The sequence below is a fragment of the Mustelus asterias genome, chromosome 13, assembly GCF_964213995.1.
Source record: "Mustelus asterias chromosome 13, sMusAst1.hap1.1, whole genome shotgun sequence".
Classification (NCBI taxonomy): domain Eukaryota; kingdom Metazoa; phylum Chordata; class Chondrichthyes; order Carcharhiniformes; family Triakidae; genus Mustelus; species Mustelus asterias.
Window position 1 is genome coordinate 45,222,378 of NC_135813.1, and position 19,483 is coordinate 45,241,860.

The window sequence follows — 19,483 nt, forward strand, 5'->3', positions numbered from 1 at the left end:
AGATCACTGTTGTCTCTAACACCATCATAATAGCCAGTAGTGAGTAATACTGTGCACAGTGAATACATTTTTAGCAGTTCCCTCCCACTCAAAGAATTGCACATGCTTTGCATTTGTTTCTAGCAGAGGCTCTGCTTGCCACTGACTTGTGAACACAAGATATTCAATGATATGACATGCAGGCATATATATCTGATGGCATGCGCATATGTCTCACATTGCCTGCCATATTGGTTAGAGCATCCCCATAGATGCACGCAGGAAGTATTCAGAAATCTCATTAGGATTTTAAAAAAGGGTCCTACCCTAACTCTTTGGTGGCATTGATTTGTCCCTGTTATAGAGACAGAGGTTTACAGAATGGAAACAGGCCCTTCGGTCCAACTTGTCCATGCCACCCTTTTTTTAAACCACTAAACTGGTCCCAATTGCCCATATAGTCCCAAATTGCATTTGGCCCATAACCCTCTATACCCATTTTACCCATGTAACTGTCTAAATGCTTTTTAAAAGACAAAATTGTACCCACCTCTACTACTACCTCTGGTAGCTTGTTCCAGACACTTATCACCCTTTTTGTGAAAAAAATGCCCCTCTGCACCCTTTCGTATCTCTCCCCCTCACCTTAAACCTGTTCCTGAGTATCAAGCCAAAAATTGACCTAATGGAGAAAGGATGCATCAGTGGCCTCTGTTCACTGCTTGTTCTCTCCATGTTGCCACCTTGTCCTGCAAGAAAGGAGTTTTCAGAGCACACCTGGATTACTGTAAGCAGTTCTGGGCATCACACTTTAGGAGGGCTATACTGGCCTTGGAAGGTTTACCAGAATGATACCTGGACTCCAAGGATTAAATTACAATGAGAGATTACACAAATCAGGATTTTATTCCCTGGGATTTAGAAAGCTAAGCGATGATCTGATTGAAGTTCAATACATTAGGGGAACAGATTAGTTTGGGGAAAACTATTTCTATTGGTTGGGAAGTCTAGGACAAAGGGGCATAGTCTAAAATTTAGAACCAGTCCTTTCAGGAGGTAGGAGCTTGGAACTTTTGTCAAATGACAATTGATGCTGCTAGATCGGCTATTATTAAAACTGGATAAGAAAAAATTCTCAAAAATATTAAGGGATATGGGACAAATGTGGGTATATGCAATTCGTTACAAATCAGCCATAATCTCATTGGATGGTAAATACCTCAAAACGTTAAATAGGCTACACCTATTCCTATGTTCCTAAGGAGAATACTAGCAACAGCCTTGTTTGGAGAATGTGCCTATCATGGACAAATTGTGTGATGTGCACAGGATGTGAGGTATGGAGAAGTGAGAGTTGCAATAAAGGTGGGGGAAATGGGTCAGGGAAAATATCAACGAGCACGGAAAGGGGAACTGAACAATGTCCTGCAGCAGTGAGCTAAAACTTCATCTCCCAGTAGTTAGATTGAAAATCTGCATCAATGCAAACTCAAAACCGCTATCGCTAATTTTTCAACTCATAAATGTAGAGTGGTTTATGTGCCAGACTGGGCTGCAAGATAATTCCCTTGACGCTGGAGGCAGAGGTCTTACAATAACCCTTGTTCATCTGCGCTGAGAATTACACTTCCAACCAATGAGACTGAAACCTGACATAAGATGATGGAATGGAATAATTGACATAGCAACACAGTGAGAAAAGTTGACACAAAAGTGAGTGACAAAGAACGTGCGAACAGGAAGCAAGATTTGTGGTTATGAAATCCACACAATGCACAAAACTTTTAATCGCACATCTATCCAGCGGTATCACTTCTGCAAATTCTTCTAGCTTACCTTTCATTGATAACCTCCTCTTTAGCTGGTGTGTGGAATTTTCTCATTTTTTGTCTAAGTGTGAACTCGGGCAGGAAAAGTGGGATCATCAAGATTCAAAATGTTGGCTCTATTCTCTCTTCACAGATGCTGTCAGACCTGCTGAGATTTTCCAGCATCTTCTGTTCTTGTTTCAGATTCCGGCATCTGCAGTAATTTGCTTTTATTTTAAGAAAAGCGGAGGTTCGCCTGCAAGCTGCACTGCCAGCTTTTCCCGCCATATTTTTAAACAGACAAAAAAAAATGAAGTGATGGATCGCATGACGTCACACTGAAACCCACTTTAACAGCAACCTGCGCTCCTGACAGATTGGGGCACCATTTTTAAAGGCACCCCAATGTAAATAAGGTAGAAATAGAAAAGAACACCCCCTCCATCTCTGGGCGGCACAGTGGTTAGCACTGCTGCCTCACAGTGCCAGGGACTCAGGTTCGATTCCTGACTTGGGTCACTGTCTGTGTGCAGTTTGCATGTTCTCCCGGTGGCTGCATGGATTTCTTCCGGGTGCTCCAGTTTCTTCCCACAGTCCGAAAGATGTGCTGGTGAGGTGTATTGGCCATGCTAAATTCTCCCTCAGTGTTCCTGAACAGGCGACTGTAGCGATGAGGGGATTTTCACAGTAACTTCATTGCAGTGTTAATGTAAGCCTACTTGTGACACTAATAAATAAACTTTCTACTTTCTTTCTTTCTAAAACCACAACCACCGCTCTCCAACCCTCCACAGATATTGACTCCCTGGCCTCCCCCTGCACTGCTCCTCATCAGGGTACTGCCTGGGCATGACACTCTACCCCCAGTTGCTGAACTTACCTGTGCACCCCCCCCCCCCCCCCCCCCCCCCAGTATGTAGGGGACTTTCCTACATGGGGGGGATGTTATTGTGGGGAAATCCACCAATTATATTAAAATGCATTCAAATTGAGTTCCCATCATTGTGTGGTGGGAACCCTGTTACATCACTGCTGGGGTGCAGGGACAATTGATCTGGGAAATCCTGCTGGTGTAAAAGCTGTTTTGGGATTTCCCCTAGATACTCTGGCATTCAGACCCACTGAAAATAGGGGTGGAAAATCTCCCCTGGTATGCTTTAATTTACAGCACTAAAACAGGTCATGCAGCCCAAAAGGTACATGCCAGTGTATACACCTCAAACGAGCCTCTACTCAGCCTGGACATCTAACCCTATCAGCATAACTTTCAGTTCCTTTCTCCCTCATGTTTATCTAGACACCCCTCAAACACATATTTTTGAAATGATAGCTTCATTCGTTTGTTTATTTCCTCCTCTAAGGCATGTCATATTTCTCAGCTGTCACTAAAGAAACAGGAAGCTTCAATCCTACTGGCTGACTATCACAATGTAAAGTGCATCATATTGCTTGCAGGGGACCTTGGGTGACTGGACATCATTAGATTCTGCATAGACCTACTTTATTGCTGCCTTGTTAGGAGTGAGGTTTCTTTTCGGGGGTGGGGGGGGGGGGGGGGGGGAGAGAGGGTGGGTACAGGGGCATCAGGTTTAGCAGATGGGGCAAATGTTTGCTGAGCACACAGTTAGTTAGCCTCTAACACCATCAACAGTGGAACCAGTGACGAGTAAAACAGGGTGACTTTTTTCTACTGAGTCAGTCACAGCTCAGGTGGCAGTGCACTTGGCTGAGACTGGGAAGGTCATGGACTCAACATCTCTTCCAGAATCTGGAGCACAAAAGATTATGCTGACAAAACAACACAATACCAAGGGAGTGCTGAACTGTTGAAGGTGCTCCACCTGTCCTTAGGTGGAATTAAAAGGCTCCATGGCACTTTTCGAAGTGCAGGGGATTTTCACCACAGTCCTAACCAATATTTATCCCTCAATACCCAAAATAGGCTATCTTGTCATTATCATACCTTTTCTTTATTCTTTCATGGGGCCAGAATTTTCCAGTCCTACCTGGGGTGGAAACTGTCACAGGCAAATTTGACAGATTAGCCACAGGCTCACTGACTTTGGGTGCAAATTTCCGGTTCCAAAGTGGACAGACTGGAAAACCCCGGCCAGGGTATGGACATCATTGATTAGGTCAGCATTTATTGCCCATACCTAATTGCCTTTGAGAAGGGCAATACTGTTTGTTGGACCTTTCTATGTGTAAATTGGCTGCTGCATTTCCTACAAGAGGGACTGGCATTTCAAAAATTACTTCGTTGGTGCGCTTTGGAACATCCCAAAGCTGTGAAATCGGCTATATAAATAGACAGCTCCTACTTTCTTAGTCCAGATAGATATTTTCAGACAATACAAAACTCTTCCTAGGATGAGAATCTTTTGTCAACACATTACCTGGGTTTCAGAGATATTAGAAATGTTGCAAGGGAGTGCTGTGGCTAATATGAATCACAGGACTTCTGGCTGTATAGTTAATAGGCTACAGCGACACACATTAGTCAATACTTCAAGTACTGTCAGGTGATTTTAATCAAGTCCATTCACTATTAAGATGACATCATGTGAACAGTTGCAGGAGATAGCAGTCCAGAATTGGGAGCTCAAAACAATGGTGTTCAGGGCTCATCATCATCAACTTCCTCAACAATATAGTGAGCCCCATCATTGACTGGAACGTCCTGGTAGTACTGGTACTCTGCTATCAGGTCAAGCATGTCAGCTTCAGCATCATTAAACTCTATCTCATCCATGCCCTCACCAGTGTACCAATGCAAGAAGGCCTTCCTGCGGAACATTGCAGAAAACTGCTCACCGATGCGCTTGAATAGCTCCTGGATAGCCGTTGTGTTGCCAATGAAGGTGGCTGCCATTCTGAGACCTCGAGGTGGGATGTCACAGACAGCCGTCTTGACGTTATTGGGGATCCACTCCACAAAATAGGGGCTGTTTTTGTTCTGTATATTCAACATCTGCTCATCCACCTCTTTCATGGACATGCGGCCTCGGAAAATGGCAGCAACGGTCAGGTAGCGGCCATGGCGAGGGTCACAGGCAGCCATCATGTTCTTGGCGTCAAACATCTGCTTGGTGAGCTCGGGCACGGTGAGGGCACGGTATGGTTGGCTACCACGGCTGGTCAGAGGAGCAAAGCCTGGCACAAAAAAATGTAGACGGGGGAAGGGGACCATGTTCACTGCTAGTTTACGCAGGTCAGCATTCAGCTGACCAGGGAATCGCAGACAGGTTGTTACACCACTCATGGTGGCTGATATCAAGTGGTTCAGGTCACCATAACTGGGAGATGTCAGTTTGAGGGTTCGGAAACAAATGTCGTGGAGAGCCTCATTGTCAATACAGAAGGTCTCATCTGTATCCTCTATAAGTTGGTGAATAGACAGGGTGGCGTTATAAGGTTCTACCACAGTGTCCGATACTTTGGGTGAAGGAATAATACTGAAAGATAGCATCATTCTGTCAGGGTATTCTTCACGGATCTTGTTCAGGATGAGGGTACCCATGCCAGCACCAGTACCACCACCCAGTGAGTGAGTGATTTGGAATCCCTGGAGGCAATCACATCCTTCAGCCTCCTTCCTCACCACATCCATAACGGAGTCAGCCAATTCAGCTCCTTCAGTGTAGTGGCCTTTGGCCCAGTTGTTCGAGGCACCGCTACGCCCTAGAACAAAGGATGCCAAATAAAAAGTTTTACTAGAAGACACAAACAGTTAAGTTTGATGAAAGACTATTTGTCGCAACAAGCTCACCTCCCTCCAGTACACTAACTCCTGCAGCTAGCATTCTGGACACCTTCATGACATTGTCTCAAATACCTGATTTGGCAGAATGTTCCAAATAATTATCACCTTTCAGGCGAACAACATTCCAATACCTGTTTAATCAGGTTTTAATTAAGGTCCTCTGGTTCTCCTTACTATGAATTAATAATGCAGATTTTTAACTGTACAATATTTTATATCTTTTGACAAGATTGTCCTTAGCCTTCTCTCAAAGCACTAAAACGTAGTTCCGTTAAGCTTCCTCAACTCATCCCTTTACATTTGGAATGATTCTTTTGCTCTTTTCTGCATGCCCTCCTTCAATATACACATATCCTTTTTGAACCATTAACTTTCTTAAGCACTACTCAAAGTGTGCTCTGAACAGTGAAGTAGGAACTTGTGGTATAAGCTCTAATCTGTTATCACACCCCAACTTTCTTTCACATTTTTAAAAACTGTCTTAACAAGCCTACCTTTTACTCCCAGGTCCCTCAGCAAATCAAATCATCCTGTGCCGATTCTATTGCATTTGTTAACAATATGGGTCTGAATTTTTGCCCCAAAGTTGAATAGCTCGAGTCAGGAAATCTCCCAGCTCACAGTCCACCTTGGGTGAAACATTCCCGATTGGTGGGATCTTTGATCCCTGGGGATGGGGTGACAAAGGGGGAGTGAGAGAGAGGGCATGGTATAGTTGGGCCTGTGCCACAGGATGCAAATGCCAAGGTGGGCTGTAATAGGGGCCTGAGACTTTGACCCAATAATTTTGTTAATTTTTAAGCTCTAGCCCTCAGCCACTCCCCATGGCCCTTCATTCCCTCCATGCCAAATTAATGCCAACACATGGCAACCCAGTTACCCCACACACCATCCTTTGCCATTATACCCTCCATACCAATTCACCCAGTGTCCTCCATGGGTAGACCTCAGGAACCATGCTGAGATTAAATAAAGTTGTAATTATCTATTACAGCCTTTCCTATAGTAACAATAACACTTACATTCATAAAAGTCCATTCAAAACATTTAAACCCCTTAAAATACTTAATCCCTTATAAAAATGAACAGTTGTATTCATAACTGCACATCAAAAACAGCTAATCCTTTAATAACCTCTTTGAGCTATGAAACCGTGAACTTACAACCCCATACTTTGGTAGGAATAACAGATGTGTTGAGTATAGGGCTAACGGGAGGACTTTGAATAGTGTGGAGGAGCAGAGGGATCTAGGTGTATGTGTGCATAGATCCCTGAAAGTTGGGAATCAAGTAGATAAGGTTGTTAAGAAGGCATATGGTGTCTTGGCGTTTATTGGTAGGGGGATTGAATTTAGGAGTCGTAGCGTTATGTTGCAACTGTACACAACTCTGGTGCGGCCGCACTTGGAGTACTGTGTGCAGTTCTGGTCCCCACATTACAGGAAGGATGTGGAGGCTTTGGAGAGGGTGCAGAGGAGGTTTACCAGGATGTTGCCTGGTATGGAGGGGAGATCCTATGAGGAGAGGCTGAGGGATTTGGGATTGTTTTCGCTGGAAAGGCGGCGGCTAAGAGGGGATCTTATTGAAACATATAAGATGATTAGAGGTTTAGATAGGGTGGATAGTGATAGCCTTTTTCCTCTGATGGAGAAATCCAGCACGAGGGGGCATGGCTTTAAATTGAGGGGGGGTAGTTATAGAACCGATGTCAGGGGTAGGTTCTTTACCCAGAGGGTGGTGAGGGATTGGAATGCCCTGCCAGCATCAGTAGTAAATGCGCCTAGTTTGGGGGCGTTTAAGAGATCCGTAGATAGGTTCATGGACGAAAAGAAATTGGTTTAGGTTGGAGGGTCACAGTTTTTTTTTTTTTTTTTAACTGGTCGGTGCAACATCGTGGGCCGAAGGGCCTGTTCTGCGCTGTAATGTTCTATGTTCTATGTTCTATACTGAGACTATAGGTTGTGGAAAGCACCTAAACATTAAAAATGGCGCAACGATAGCCCATGGGGTAATGTTGACAAACAGCTATTGCAACTGTTAGTCCAGATATTTTCCAACTCACTGGCACTGTTTTTTTAAAATTAAAAGGCTAGTCATTAGAATAACTTCACAGCTCAAGTTTTTTTTCAAACTCTCACAAGAAAGCATTTTTTTTTTAAAGGGTTTGGAATTTTAATAACCTGACAGCTCTTCAGACCTCTTCTGCCTTTCCCGAACCTCAATGGCTACTCAAAGTTCAGAACTCCCATACTGCGGGTTAAGGTCCCTGTTACAGTGAAAATGGAGTCTGTTTGCACTCATCACTGAGTTCAAATGGCCCTGCTGAGTTTGGGTTCCCCATTTGTGTGAATCACACTCCACCTTCTTTCCCCCACTGCTGAAAATAGGATCAGTCAGTATGGGGGAGGGACTTCCAAATCTGAGTCCTGCCATTTTTAAAGGTCTGCAGAGTCTCCACAACTCCACAAAAATCCAGCCACGGAGAGGAATTTGGATTAGTTACAGAGTTGGCTAAAGAAATAACAAATTAAATTCAACATAAATATAAAAGTATTGTGCAAAGGGCAAAAATGTGGAATGCAACTATAGGGCAAACTGATTAACTATTCAAAATTATTTTATAGCCCAATAGCTCCAGTGTATAACCATTACAAAAAATAGAACATGAAACTCACTACTACAGGGAGTATTTGAGGCAAAAAACATAGATGCATCTAAGGGAGAGGGAAATAATGGCAATGGTAGATTTATATGAGAAAAGATGTGGAGGAGGCTTAAGTCGAGTATAAACATCATCATGGGGTGTTTGAACCAAGTGGCTAGTTTCTGTGCCATACATCCTATGGAAATAGGAGCAGGAGTAGGCCACATGACCCCTCAAACCTACTCTGTCATTCAATAAAATCATGGCTGATCTGATCTTGGCCTCAAACTTTCTCCGTAAACCTTGACTCTCATAGCCAAGAATTTCTTTTTCTCAGTCTTAAATATATTCAATGATATAGGTGGTGAATTCCAAAGATTCATGAACCTCAGAAGAATTTCCTCCTCATCAACATCTTAAATGGGAGATTCCATTTTCTGAAACAATGCCCTCTAGTTCTTGATTTTCCCCAGAGGAGAAACAAACATTCTCTCAGTGTCTGCCATCTCAAGTCCCCTTAGAATTTTAAGTATCAATAAGATTACCTCTCATTTTTCTAAACTATGTATAGGTCCAACTTGCTTAACCTTTCCTCATATGACAATTCCTCCATCCTAGGAATAAGCCTAGTGAATCTCTCTGAACTATTTCCAATGCAAGACTGTACCTCCTTAAAGAGAGACTAAAACTGTACACGGCACTCTAGGTATGATCTCAGCAATATCCTGTATAGTGGCAAGACTGCCCTATTCTTATACCCGTTCCCCTAGTAATAAAGGTAATTTCCCTTCCTAATTACTTGCTGTACCTGCATGCTAACCTTTCGTGATTCATGTTCAAGGACTCTCAGATCCATCAGTACTTCAATGTTATGTAATTTGTCTCCATTTAAATAATGTTGTGATTTTCTGTTCTTCCCACTAAAGTGAATAACCTCACATTAGACTCCCAATTTTTGTTGCTTTTTCATGTCCTTTTGAGTGTCATTACCCAAATAGCTGTCTTGTAATGCTGCCATATCCTTTTTCTTTGTAAGCCTACATCTTCAGCAATCACTCGCTATCGAGTATGATTGTCCACCTAAGAATCTCCGTGTTACTGGGCATTGGTTCTGTGGGTCATTACTTGGCTGATAAGCCTGACCCCAGAGCTGCCATCTTCAACCGCACACTTGACAGGTGTTTCCGAGAGGTGGGTTGAATCCTTGGACTCTAGATCACTGGATCAACATACAAACCCAGAGAGAACACAACTGTTTGAACAAGTTAACAATTCAGGAGAACTGTCTTAATAAAAATGACAAAAAGAAGGAAGAGATGAGGAACGTTGAAGTAGAGTTTGCTGTAACTACTACTAAAGGAATGTGGCAGTTCTCTGTAAACATGCTACGCACGAGAAGGAAGAGATCATTATCAAATGTCGTTAGAAGAGAATGATGAATTCACCTTGGAAGAAACTCAGAAATGGATAAACTGAAAGGATTGTGAAAGCAGATGTATGGAATAAAAAACTCAGGTCTAAGCAGAAGATTGGTTGATGCAGAAGATGAAAAGAAGAGATGGTAAATTAAGCCACCCAGTTGAAGGAAATGTGCTTGAGAGAATGAGACAAAGCAGCAATTCAAGCAGAGAAGGAAACTGAGATTACATGCCAGAACAAGACTGCTGAAATGGTTACACTAATAGAAATGCACAAGAACCAATATGATAACATGGTCACAGAAAACATGCCGAATAGAAATGCTAGGAAGAGAAGAAACCTTATCACATGATCTAAGTACCAGAAATAGAGTACCATGGCCATTTCCTTCACAAGTGACAAACCAGCTTTGTGCAGAACTGTCAAGGCACAAGACTGTTGTATTACAATGGTGGTATCTTTTTGCACTGTACTGCAAGGTACTTGACAGTGAAAAGAATCAATAGTGGATTGGAGAGTGACACTGCAGAGGAAAGCATGTGGTCCTTGGTCACTGCACAATCCAAGACAGAACTCGGAAAGCAGCAAGACTGAATGGAAGAATCCCATGCAAGACTATATTTGGAACTGTATATAGTTGAAGCTTTCTAGAAGAAGTTAAATGCAACCCTCAAGATCCCTCCATTGAACAATCACTACATCAATTTACAAACGTCTAATTTGTGTGTGTAATGTTTATTTAAAATGTGGATTGAGTAAATTGACTTGAAGATTATACAAGAAAGTGAAAGGGGGGAGGGATGTTTTGTATGTGGTGTCTGTCACTTTAAGACAGTATAGTTGAAGTGTGTCACCTGACTGGAGGACCAATGGAAACTGAGAGTGAGTGATTACAGAGGCTGGAGTCCTCTCTCAGACAGAATCTTCTAGCAGCCATGTAGTAAGCATATAGACTGGAGCTCTGCTTCAGGCAGCTTAGTGCTGCAAAACCTTCCTGTACCCAAGCTTTTCTTTATCGATGTTCCTAACAAAGTCTGAAATCTCTTGATGACGCCATAACAGCTGCAACATAACAGTGCCACACGGTTCAGTCCTGGGGCCACAATTATTTGCAATATGTATTAACACTTGGGTGAGAGAAGTGAACGTACTATTACCAAGTTTGCGGATGACACAAAAATAGGTGGGAAGGCAAGTCGTGAGGATGACACAAGGAGTCTATAGAGAGATACAAACAGATTAAGTGAGTGGGCAAAAACTTGGCAGATGGACTATCACGTAGGAAAATTGGAAGTTATACAGTTTGGTAGGAAGAATAAAGTAGCTGAATGTTATTTCGATGGAGAAATAATACAGAAAGCTGTAGCACAGAAGATTTTGGGGGTCTTTGTGCATAAATCATGCAAGTTCAGCAGACAATAGGGAAGACAAATTGAATTACAAGGGAGGAAGTGTTAGGTTTTTTAGGGAATATAAAGACTGACAAATCCCCAGGGCCTGATGGAATCTATCCAAGGCTGCTCAGGGAGACGAGAGATGAAATCGCTGGGCCTCTGACGCAAATCTTTGTCTCATCACTGGACACAGGTGAGGTCCCAGAGGATTGGAGGATAGCTAATGTGGTCCCGTTATTTAAGAAGGGTAGGAAGGATAACCCGGGAAATTAGAGGCCGGTGAGCTTGACGTCCGTGGTCGGGAAGTTGTTGGAGAGGATTCTTAGAGATAGGATGTATGCGCATTTAGAAAGGAATAAACTCATTAACGATAGTCAGCATGGTTTTGTGAGAGGGAGGTCATGCCTCACTAACCTGGAGGAGTTTTTTGAAGAAGTGACTAGAATGGTTGATGAGGGAATGGCCGTGGATGTCGTCTATATGGACTTTAGTAAAGCGTTTGACAAAGTCCCTCATGGTAGGTTGGTGCAAAAGGTTGGATCTCATGGGATAAAGGGGGAGGTGGCTAGATGGGTGGAGAACTGGCTTGGTCACAGAAGACAGAGGGTGGTACTGGAAGGGTCTTTTTCTGGCTGGATGCCTGTGACTAGTGATGTTCCGCAGGGCTCTGTATTGGGACCTCTGCTGTTTGTGATTTATATAAACGATCTGGAAGAAGGTGTAACTGGGGTGATCAGTAAGTTTGCGGACGACACGAAAATGGCTGGACTTGCAGATAGTGAGGAACATTGTCAGAGGCTACAGAAGGATATAGATAGGCTGGAAATTTGGGCAAAGAAATGGCAGATGGAGTTCAATCCAGATAAATGCGAAGTGATGCATTTTGGTAGAACTAATGTAGGGGGAGCTATACGATAAATGGCAGAACCATAAAGGGTGTAGATACGCAGAGTGTGCAAGTCCACAGATCCTTGAGGGTGACGTCACAGGTGGAGAAGGTAGTGAATAAGGCATATGGCATGCTTGCCTTTATAGGACGGGGCATAGAGTATAAAAGTTGGGGTCTGGTGTTGCAGTTGTATAGAACGTTGGTTCGGCTGCATTTGGAATACTGCACCCAGTTCTGGTCGCCACACTACCAGAAGGACGTGGAGGCTTTAGAGAGAGTGCAGAGGAGGTTTACCAGGATGTTGCCTGGTAAGGAAGCTTAGTTATGAGGAGAGATTGGGTAAACTGGGGTTGTTCTCACTGGAAAGACGGAGGATGAGGGGTGACTTAATAGAGGTGTATAAAATTATGAAAGGCATAGATAGGGTGAACGGTGGGATGCTTTTTCCCAGGTCGGTGGTGACGTTCACAAGGGGTCATAGGTTCAAGGTGAGGGGGGCGGTGGGGGGGAGGTTTAGCACGGATATCAGAAGGACGTATTTTACACAGAGAATGGTGGGGGCCTGGAATGCGCTGCCGGGCAAGGAGGTGGAGGCGGACACACTGGGAACGTTTAAGACTTATCTAGATAGCCACATGAACGGAGTGAGAATGGAGGGATAGAAAAGAATGGTCTAGTTTGGACCAGGGAACGGCATGGGCTTGGAGGGCCGAAGGGCCTGTTCCTGTGCTGTATTGTTCTTTGTTCTTTGAATATTGGCCTTTATTTTAAAGGAAATGGAGAATAAAAATAAGGAAGTCTTGCTAAAACTAGACAAGGCATTAGTTAGACCATCCTGGAATACTGTGAACAGTTTTGGTCCCCTTATCCAAGGACAGATGTACTGGCACTGGAGTCCATCCAGAAAAGCTTCATTAGATTGATTCCAGGTCTGGAGGGATTTTCTTATGAGGGGAGATTAAGTAGGTTGGGCCTGTACTCACTGGTGTTAAGAAGAATTAGAGCTGACCTTACTGAGACATAAGATTCTGGGGGGGGGTTGACAGGGCAAATGATGAGAGGTTGTTTCCCCTTGTGGGAGAGTCTAGGACCAGAGGGCACAGTCTCAGAGTAAGAGGTCACTTATTTAAGACAGAGATGAGTAGGAATTTCTTCTCGCAGAGGGTAGTGAATCTGTGGAATTTTTTTTTACCAGGGAGCTGTAGAGGGCGGATCATTAACTATGTTCAAGGCTGAGATGGACAGACTTTTAATCAGGAAGGGAATCAAGTGTTAGCGGGATAAGGCAGGAAAGTGGAGTCAAGTGTTATCACATCAGATCAGTCTTGATCTTATTGAATGGTGGAGCCTGGTGGGCCAAATGGCCTACTTCTGCTCTCCTGAATGTTGATGACATTCATCTCTAACTTTCCATCACCTTTTTTTTCTTTTATTTCTTTCATGGGTACCATTGACAAAGTCAGCATTTGTTGCCCATCCCTAATTGCCCTTGAATGGAACATTTTGGAGTTTTAAACCATATTGCTGCAGATCTGGAGTAACATGTAGGACAAATTTCCTTCCCTAAAGGACATTAGTAAACCAGATGGGTTTGTATGACAATTGATGACAATTTCATGGTCACCATCGCTGAGACTAACTTTCTACTTCAGATTTTATAAATTGAATTTGAATTCCATCAGGTGCCATAGTGGGATTTGAACCCATGTCCCCAGAGCTTTCTCCTGGGCCTCTGGATTACTAGTTCAGTGACATTACCACTATGCCACCAACTCAACATCTTTTCTTGTCCCCAATATCAACTCCAGTTACCTGACTGTTTGATGTTTACGTCAATGAGCCATTATTTTATTTTCTCTGAGTGAACATTAGCTGAATTAAATTGTTGGCGCCAGCACACCCTTCCTATCTCTCCCTTCCTCTTCTGTCTGCTCTCTCAAGCTGATCCAGGCTGCACACAAACTTATTGATTGTAAGAAAACATTGTTTGTTTGATCCAAACACCAAATAAAGAAAATACACGGGCAAAAATAAGTTAAATTCACATGGCAATAAAGGCAATCAGTATGTCCTGGAGCAACTTACAAGCAATGGATTATTTTTGAAGTACAATCACCATTTAGTGTTTCTGCGTAAATTAAGTGTTTCCCTGTTAAAACTTTAGTTAGATTCATTTTAAACAAAGGTGTTTACGTGTATGGGGGTTTTGTTTCAATTTCAGACGTGCTTGCATTGTGATTAGAGAGTTTACGACATGAAAAGCAAAAAGAGTTTAAGGAAAGTTTAGGCTGTTGCTTTGCAATCAGGCCACCTTTAGGTTAGAAATAATTGAATTTAGTGTTCATCTGGACACGAGGCAGTTGGAGCTAGGTAGCTGGGGTGAAAGCAGCTCTTATAGCTCTGACAAAAGCAGAAGAATGGAGTAAGGACAGAAAGTATGTCCCAGAATTTAAAGAACAGATAGTTCTAGAAACCAGGGAATGGAAAAAGAATGTCTCAAGACTGAAGTTAAAGGAACAAATAACAAATGGAACAAGGTCCTGTTCAGCAGAATTCAAATAAAATGCACAGACACTGAGTTAAAGAGACAGCTGCAGTAACCAGTTTTAAAGTGGAGAAGCCCGACATCTGAAGTAATCCTAAGGTTGGTGATCTTAGTGTACTTATGAAGCAGTAGTGTTCTATTGATATGGCTGAGTACTAGAGAGATTTGGAAGCTTGAACACACGTGGCAATTCAAGCCAGAGGAATATTAAGAGAAGAGTTTGAAATCCTGGAAGTGGATCCTTGCTGAAAATATCTGAGAGAAAGCATTGTTTTGGAGAAGACTCTAAGGCATGTTGTTTCAAAGTGATGTTTGGAGATACTCGGGTGGAAGCCAGAGTTCAATAAGTTGGCCCACAGTGTAATAATCATCTGTGGGGATCTGATGAGAAATCTATAGAAGTTATATTGGGTGGCATCTGCTACTTGGTTTGACCACAGGTGGCCTGTTGGTTTACAGGGACTGTGTACTAACTGAGAATGTTACTGTACAAGATATATTTTGTAACCTGTGTTATTTTGAAAATCTATGTAAATTTGTGAAGTTAAAGGTGGGTGAAGGAGTATTGTATCATAGTCAAACTTTTCATATTTATTTATTTTTTTCCTTTTGTTAAAAGCTAATTGGCAAGCCTGCAACTCTGTTCACCCACATTTCTAAAATGAGTCTATTGAGCCAGGGTTCCATTCTGGGACCTTCTCCGTCCAGTAGTGACATCAGCTGGAATTAGAACACTTAGCTATATAAATACTGTGGCTACAAGAGCAGACCAGATGTCTGGTAATTCTATGGCAAGTGGTTCATCTCCTGATTCCCCAAAACCCCATTGACAAGGCACAAATCCAGAGCGTGATGAAATACTCCCCACTGGTCTGGATCGGTACAGCTGCAACATCACTCAACCTGCTCCACAATTTTCCAGGATAAAGCAGTCTGCTTAACCTATACCCCATGCACAACAGGAACACTGTAATATGCAGTATCAACAAGTTGCATTGATGTAAGCTAGCAAGGTTTCTTTGACAGCACCTCCAAAACTTGCAACCTCTTTCAACTAGAACAAGGGTTCCCGAACTGTGGGGAGCAACCCCAATGTCTGTAGCGAGAGGGGGTTTGGGAAAAGGGGCTGGTGTGTGCGCGTATGTTTGGAAGGATGGGGTGCTGGGAAGTGGGGCATGTGTGAAGGGTTCATTACAATGTATGTGTGGGGTGATGGGGGAAAAGAGGGGCTTCACCGAGTCTTCTTTGGTGAAGGAATATGTAGAGCTTGTCTGAAACCTACATGAATACATAAAATAATATTTTAAAAACTCAGATGTTCAGATTTATATGATGCATTATTCTATGTTGATCTATAATACTTGAGCTTTAATAATTATATACTGAATGCTTCTATGCTGCTTTATTGTTTCTGCTGGTGTCTGAAGTAACACATTGGAAATTAGTTAGGGAACCAGTCAACTAGGAGGAGAAAGGTGGCCGATGCATGATTAAACTATCACCTCCAAGTTTACCTCCAAGTCATATAGCATCTTGCCTTGGGCACAGATCACTGTTCCTTCACCATCAGTGGGTCAAAATCCTCAAACTCTCTAACAGTACTGTAGGAGTACCTTCACCCTGCAGGCTGCAGCAGTTCGAGAAGACAGCCCACCACCATCTTTACAACAGAAGTGTAAGAAAGATAGCAGCAGACTTCAGGAGTACATAGGAAGACTGATGAAATGGGAAGGCATGTGGCAGATGAAAGTTAATGCAGTGTAGTATATAAAGTGATGCATTTTGGGAGGAAGGAGAGCATACAAAGTAAAAGATAAATTTAAAAGGGGTGCAGGAATGGGGGAGCTCAGGGTTCACATTCACAAATGTTTGAAACAAAGCAAAAACAAGGCAGATTACTATCTGAATGGCTGTAAATTGGGAGAGGCGAGAGTGCAGCGGGACCTGGGTATCCTTGTGCACCAGTCACTGAAGATAAGCATGCAGGTGCAGCAGGCGGTAAAGAAGGCAAATGGCATGTTGGCCTTCATTGCGAGAGGTTTCGAGTACAGGAGCAGGGATGTGTTGTTGCGATTTTACAGGGCCTTGGTGAGGCCACACCTAGAATAGTGTGTGTGTGCAGCTTTGGTCTCCTTTTCTGAAGAAGGATGTTCTTGCTCTCGGGAGAGTGCAGCGAAGGTTTACCAGGCTGATTCCGGGGATGGCAGGATTGATGTATGAGGAGAGATTGACTAGGTTAGGTTTGTTTTCGCTGGAGTTCAGACAAATGAGGGGGAATCTCAGAGACTTATAAAATTCTAACAGGACTAGACAGGGTAGATGCAGGGAGGATATTCACGATGGTGGGGGTGTCCAGGGGTCACAGTCTAAGGATTCAGGGTAGATAATTTAGGATGGAGGTGAGGAGACATTTCTTCACCCAAAGAGTGGGGAACCTCTGGAATTCAGTACCACAGGAAGTAGTTGATGCCAAAACATTGAATGTATTAAGCGGCGGCTGGATATAGCACTTGGGGCGAATGGGATCAAAGGTTATGGGGAGAAAGCAGGATTAGGTATTGAGTTGGATGATCAGTCATGTTCGTAATGAATGGTGGAGCAGCTTCGAAGGGCCAAATGGCCTCCTCGTGCTCCTATCTTCTGTGTTTCTATGAAAATGCAGAATGTTAATGAAGCTGTTCAAGCAGGTAGAATATTTGACTTTATTAATAAAAGCATAGAGTAGAAAAATAAACAAGTTATGCTGAAGCTTTATAAATCCCAGCTTGGGCCTCAGCTAGATTTGGGACATCTTGCTTTGGGAAGGGTGTTTAAGTTAAGTTTATTTATTAGTGTCACAGATTTACATTAACCCTGCCATGAAGTTACTGTGAAAATCCCCTAATCGCCACATTCCAGCGTCTGTCCGGATACACTGAGGGAGAATTTAGCATGCCCAATGCACCTTACCAGCCCATCTATTGGATGGTGGGAGGAAACAGGAGCACTTGGAGGAAACCCACGCAGACACGAGGAGAACGTGCAGACTCCGCACAGACGGCGACCCAAGCCGGAAATTGAACCCGGGTCCCTGGTGCTGTGAGGTAGCAGCACTAACCACTGCACTTTGGGAAGGATGCCAAGTACTTGGAGATGGTATAGAGGAGATTTACCAGAGCACTACAGGGATGGGCGTGGGGACTGAAGAATAGCCCTGAAAATGTTTCTGTTTCAAGTATTTATCCAATTACCAACTGAAAGCTGCAATTTGCATCTGCTTTGACCACCCTTTCAGCCACTGAATTCCAGATCACAACAACTTGCTGTGCCAAAATACTTCTAATTTCCCCACTGAAATTTCCCAGAAACTGCGATTGTTTTTCTTAATGTAGAGAAGGATAAGGGGGAGATGTGATAGAGGTATTCAGATTTATAAAGGGTTTTTGGTACAGTAAATAATGAGAAAACATCTCCACTGTTAGAGGGTAAGTAACCAGAGGACACAGATTTAAGATAATTAGCAAAAGAACCAGATGGAAGATGAGGAGAATTTTTTAAAATATAAAAATTAGTGGGTTTTATGATCTGGAATTCCTGCCAGAAAGGGTAATGGAAGCAGATTCGTTAGGAACTTTCGATGGAGATATTTGCAGGATAATGGGGATAGAACAAAGGAGTGGGACTTAATTAAATAAGAGCAAAATATTGCAGATGCTGGAAAACAGAAGTAAAAATGCTGGAAAAACTCAGCACATCTGACAGCATCTGTGGAGAGAGAAACAAGAGTTAATATTTTGAGTCCGTATGTCTCTTCTTCAGAGTGGGACTAATTGGTTAGCTCTTTGACAGAGCTGGCACGAGCACAATAGACCAAATAGCCTCCATCTATGCTGTAAGTTACTATAAATGAGGCATGGACAGTAAATGAAGGCCTTTCCAGTGAAATCCATATCCCGAGAATGAATCAACGAAACAGCTCAAGGAACAGGAGTCAGATGTTTGTTCCCTTGTAGGATAAAAACAGGATTCTTGAAGTAAATTTACACTTTGAGGAGCAATTATATTTTTAGAACAAAATGTTCACTTCACAGTTAGAATGGACCTGTTTCACTTGTTGAATGGATTAGTTGGCTCCACTAGGTGTTTCGATCATTTTGCTTTCCCAGCAGGGAAGCTGTACTCACAGAGAATACAAGCCAGAGAAGTCGCTACCACATTGTAGTCTCAACTTCTAACTTGTGCTTCCTCACTGTGCCCTGAGTCTTGTCATCTACTATTCTGCACATCTGTAACAATGACACAAGATTATTGTGCTTCATTGATTTAGGCCTCTTCTGTCAAACCACACAGCTGCAAAAGTACACTTAAACCTCTAAAAAGTAGTAGCAACTTATCAATACTTCAACCAACAATCAACCATACAGGAAATTTTATACACCTAGGTTGAATCTGGTAGCTTCATGACATAAGAGCCACAAAGTAGTCCCAGTATTTACATAAAATGTCACTGACCGAACACAAAGTTATCTGGTCTGAAGAGGTGTCCAAAGGGTCCAGAACGAACAGAGTCCATCGTACTAGGTTCCAGGTCCACAAGGATAGCACGAGGCACAAACTTACCACCTGTTCAGAAGTAGTTTAAAGTAAAGAGAGAAATAAATACAAATAATAAAAAGGACCTGAAAAATGCTAAGTTGCAAGATTGGTACCTGTGGCCTCATTGTAGTAGACATTGATCCTCTCCAGTTGAAGATCACTCTCTCCACGGTAGGTTCCCGTAGGGTCAATACCATGTTCATCACTGATGACTTCCCAGAACTAAACAAGAAATAGGACAACATCAATACACATATAGGACACGGGAGAGTATAATGCCCTTGCTCATCATTAGCTTACACAAGTATTTCTAGAGAGGAAGAAAAGTTCTTTTTACTGCCAAAGTACTACCTTGTGAAGCATACTATGCAGGAAACATGGCAGCTAATTGCACACAGTAAACTCCCACAAACAGCGATGTGATGATAACCAGATAATCTGTTTTTGAAATGTAGCTTGAGGGATAA

General features: G+C 42.8%; 1 protein-coding gene across 1 annotated transcript in view; it reads right to left on the reverse strand.

The window, feature by feature from the left end:
- Window positions 1–4,404: 4,404 nt before the first annotated feature.
- LOC144503105 (tubulin beta chain-like) overlaps window positions 4,405–19,483 on the reverse strand; it is a 28,984-nt gene continuing 13,905 nt past the window's right edge. Inside the window, exons 2-4 of the mRNA XM_078227612.1 lie at window positions 19,130–19,238; window positions 18,933–19,043; window positions 4,405–5,468 (exon numbers count right to left, since the gene is read on the reverse strand). Coding sequence (XP_078083738.1) covers window positions 4,405–5,468; window positions 18,933–19,043; window positions 19,130–19,238 — 1,284 coding nt within the window. The remainder of the gene's footprint in view (window positions 5,469–18,932; window positions 19,044–19,129; window positions 19,239–19,483) is intronic.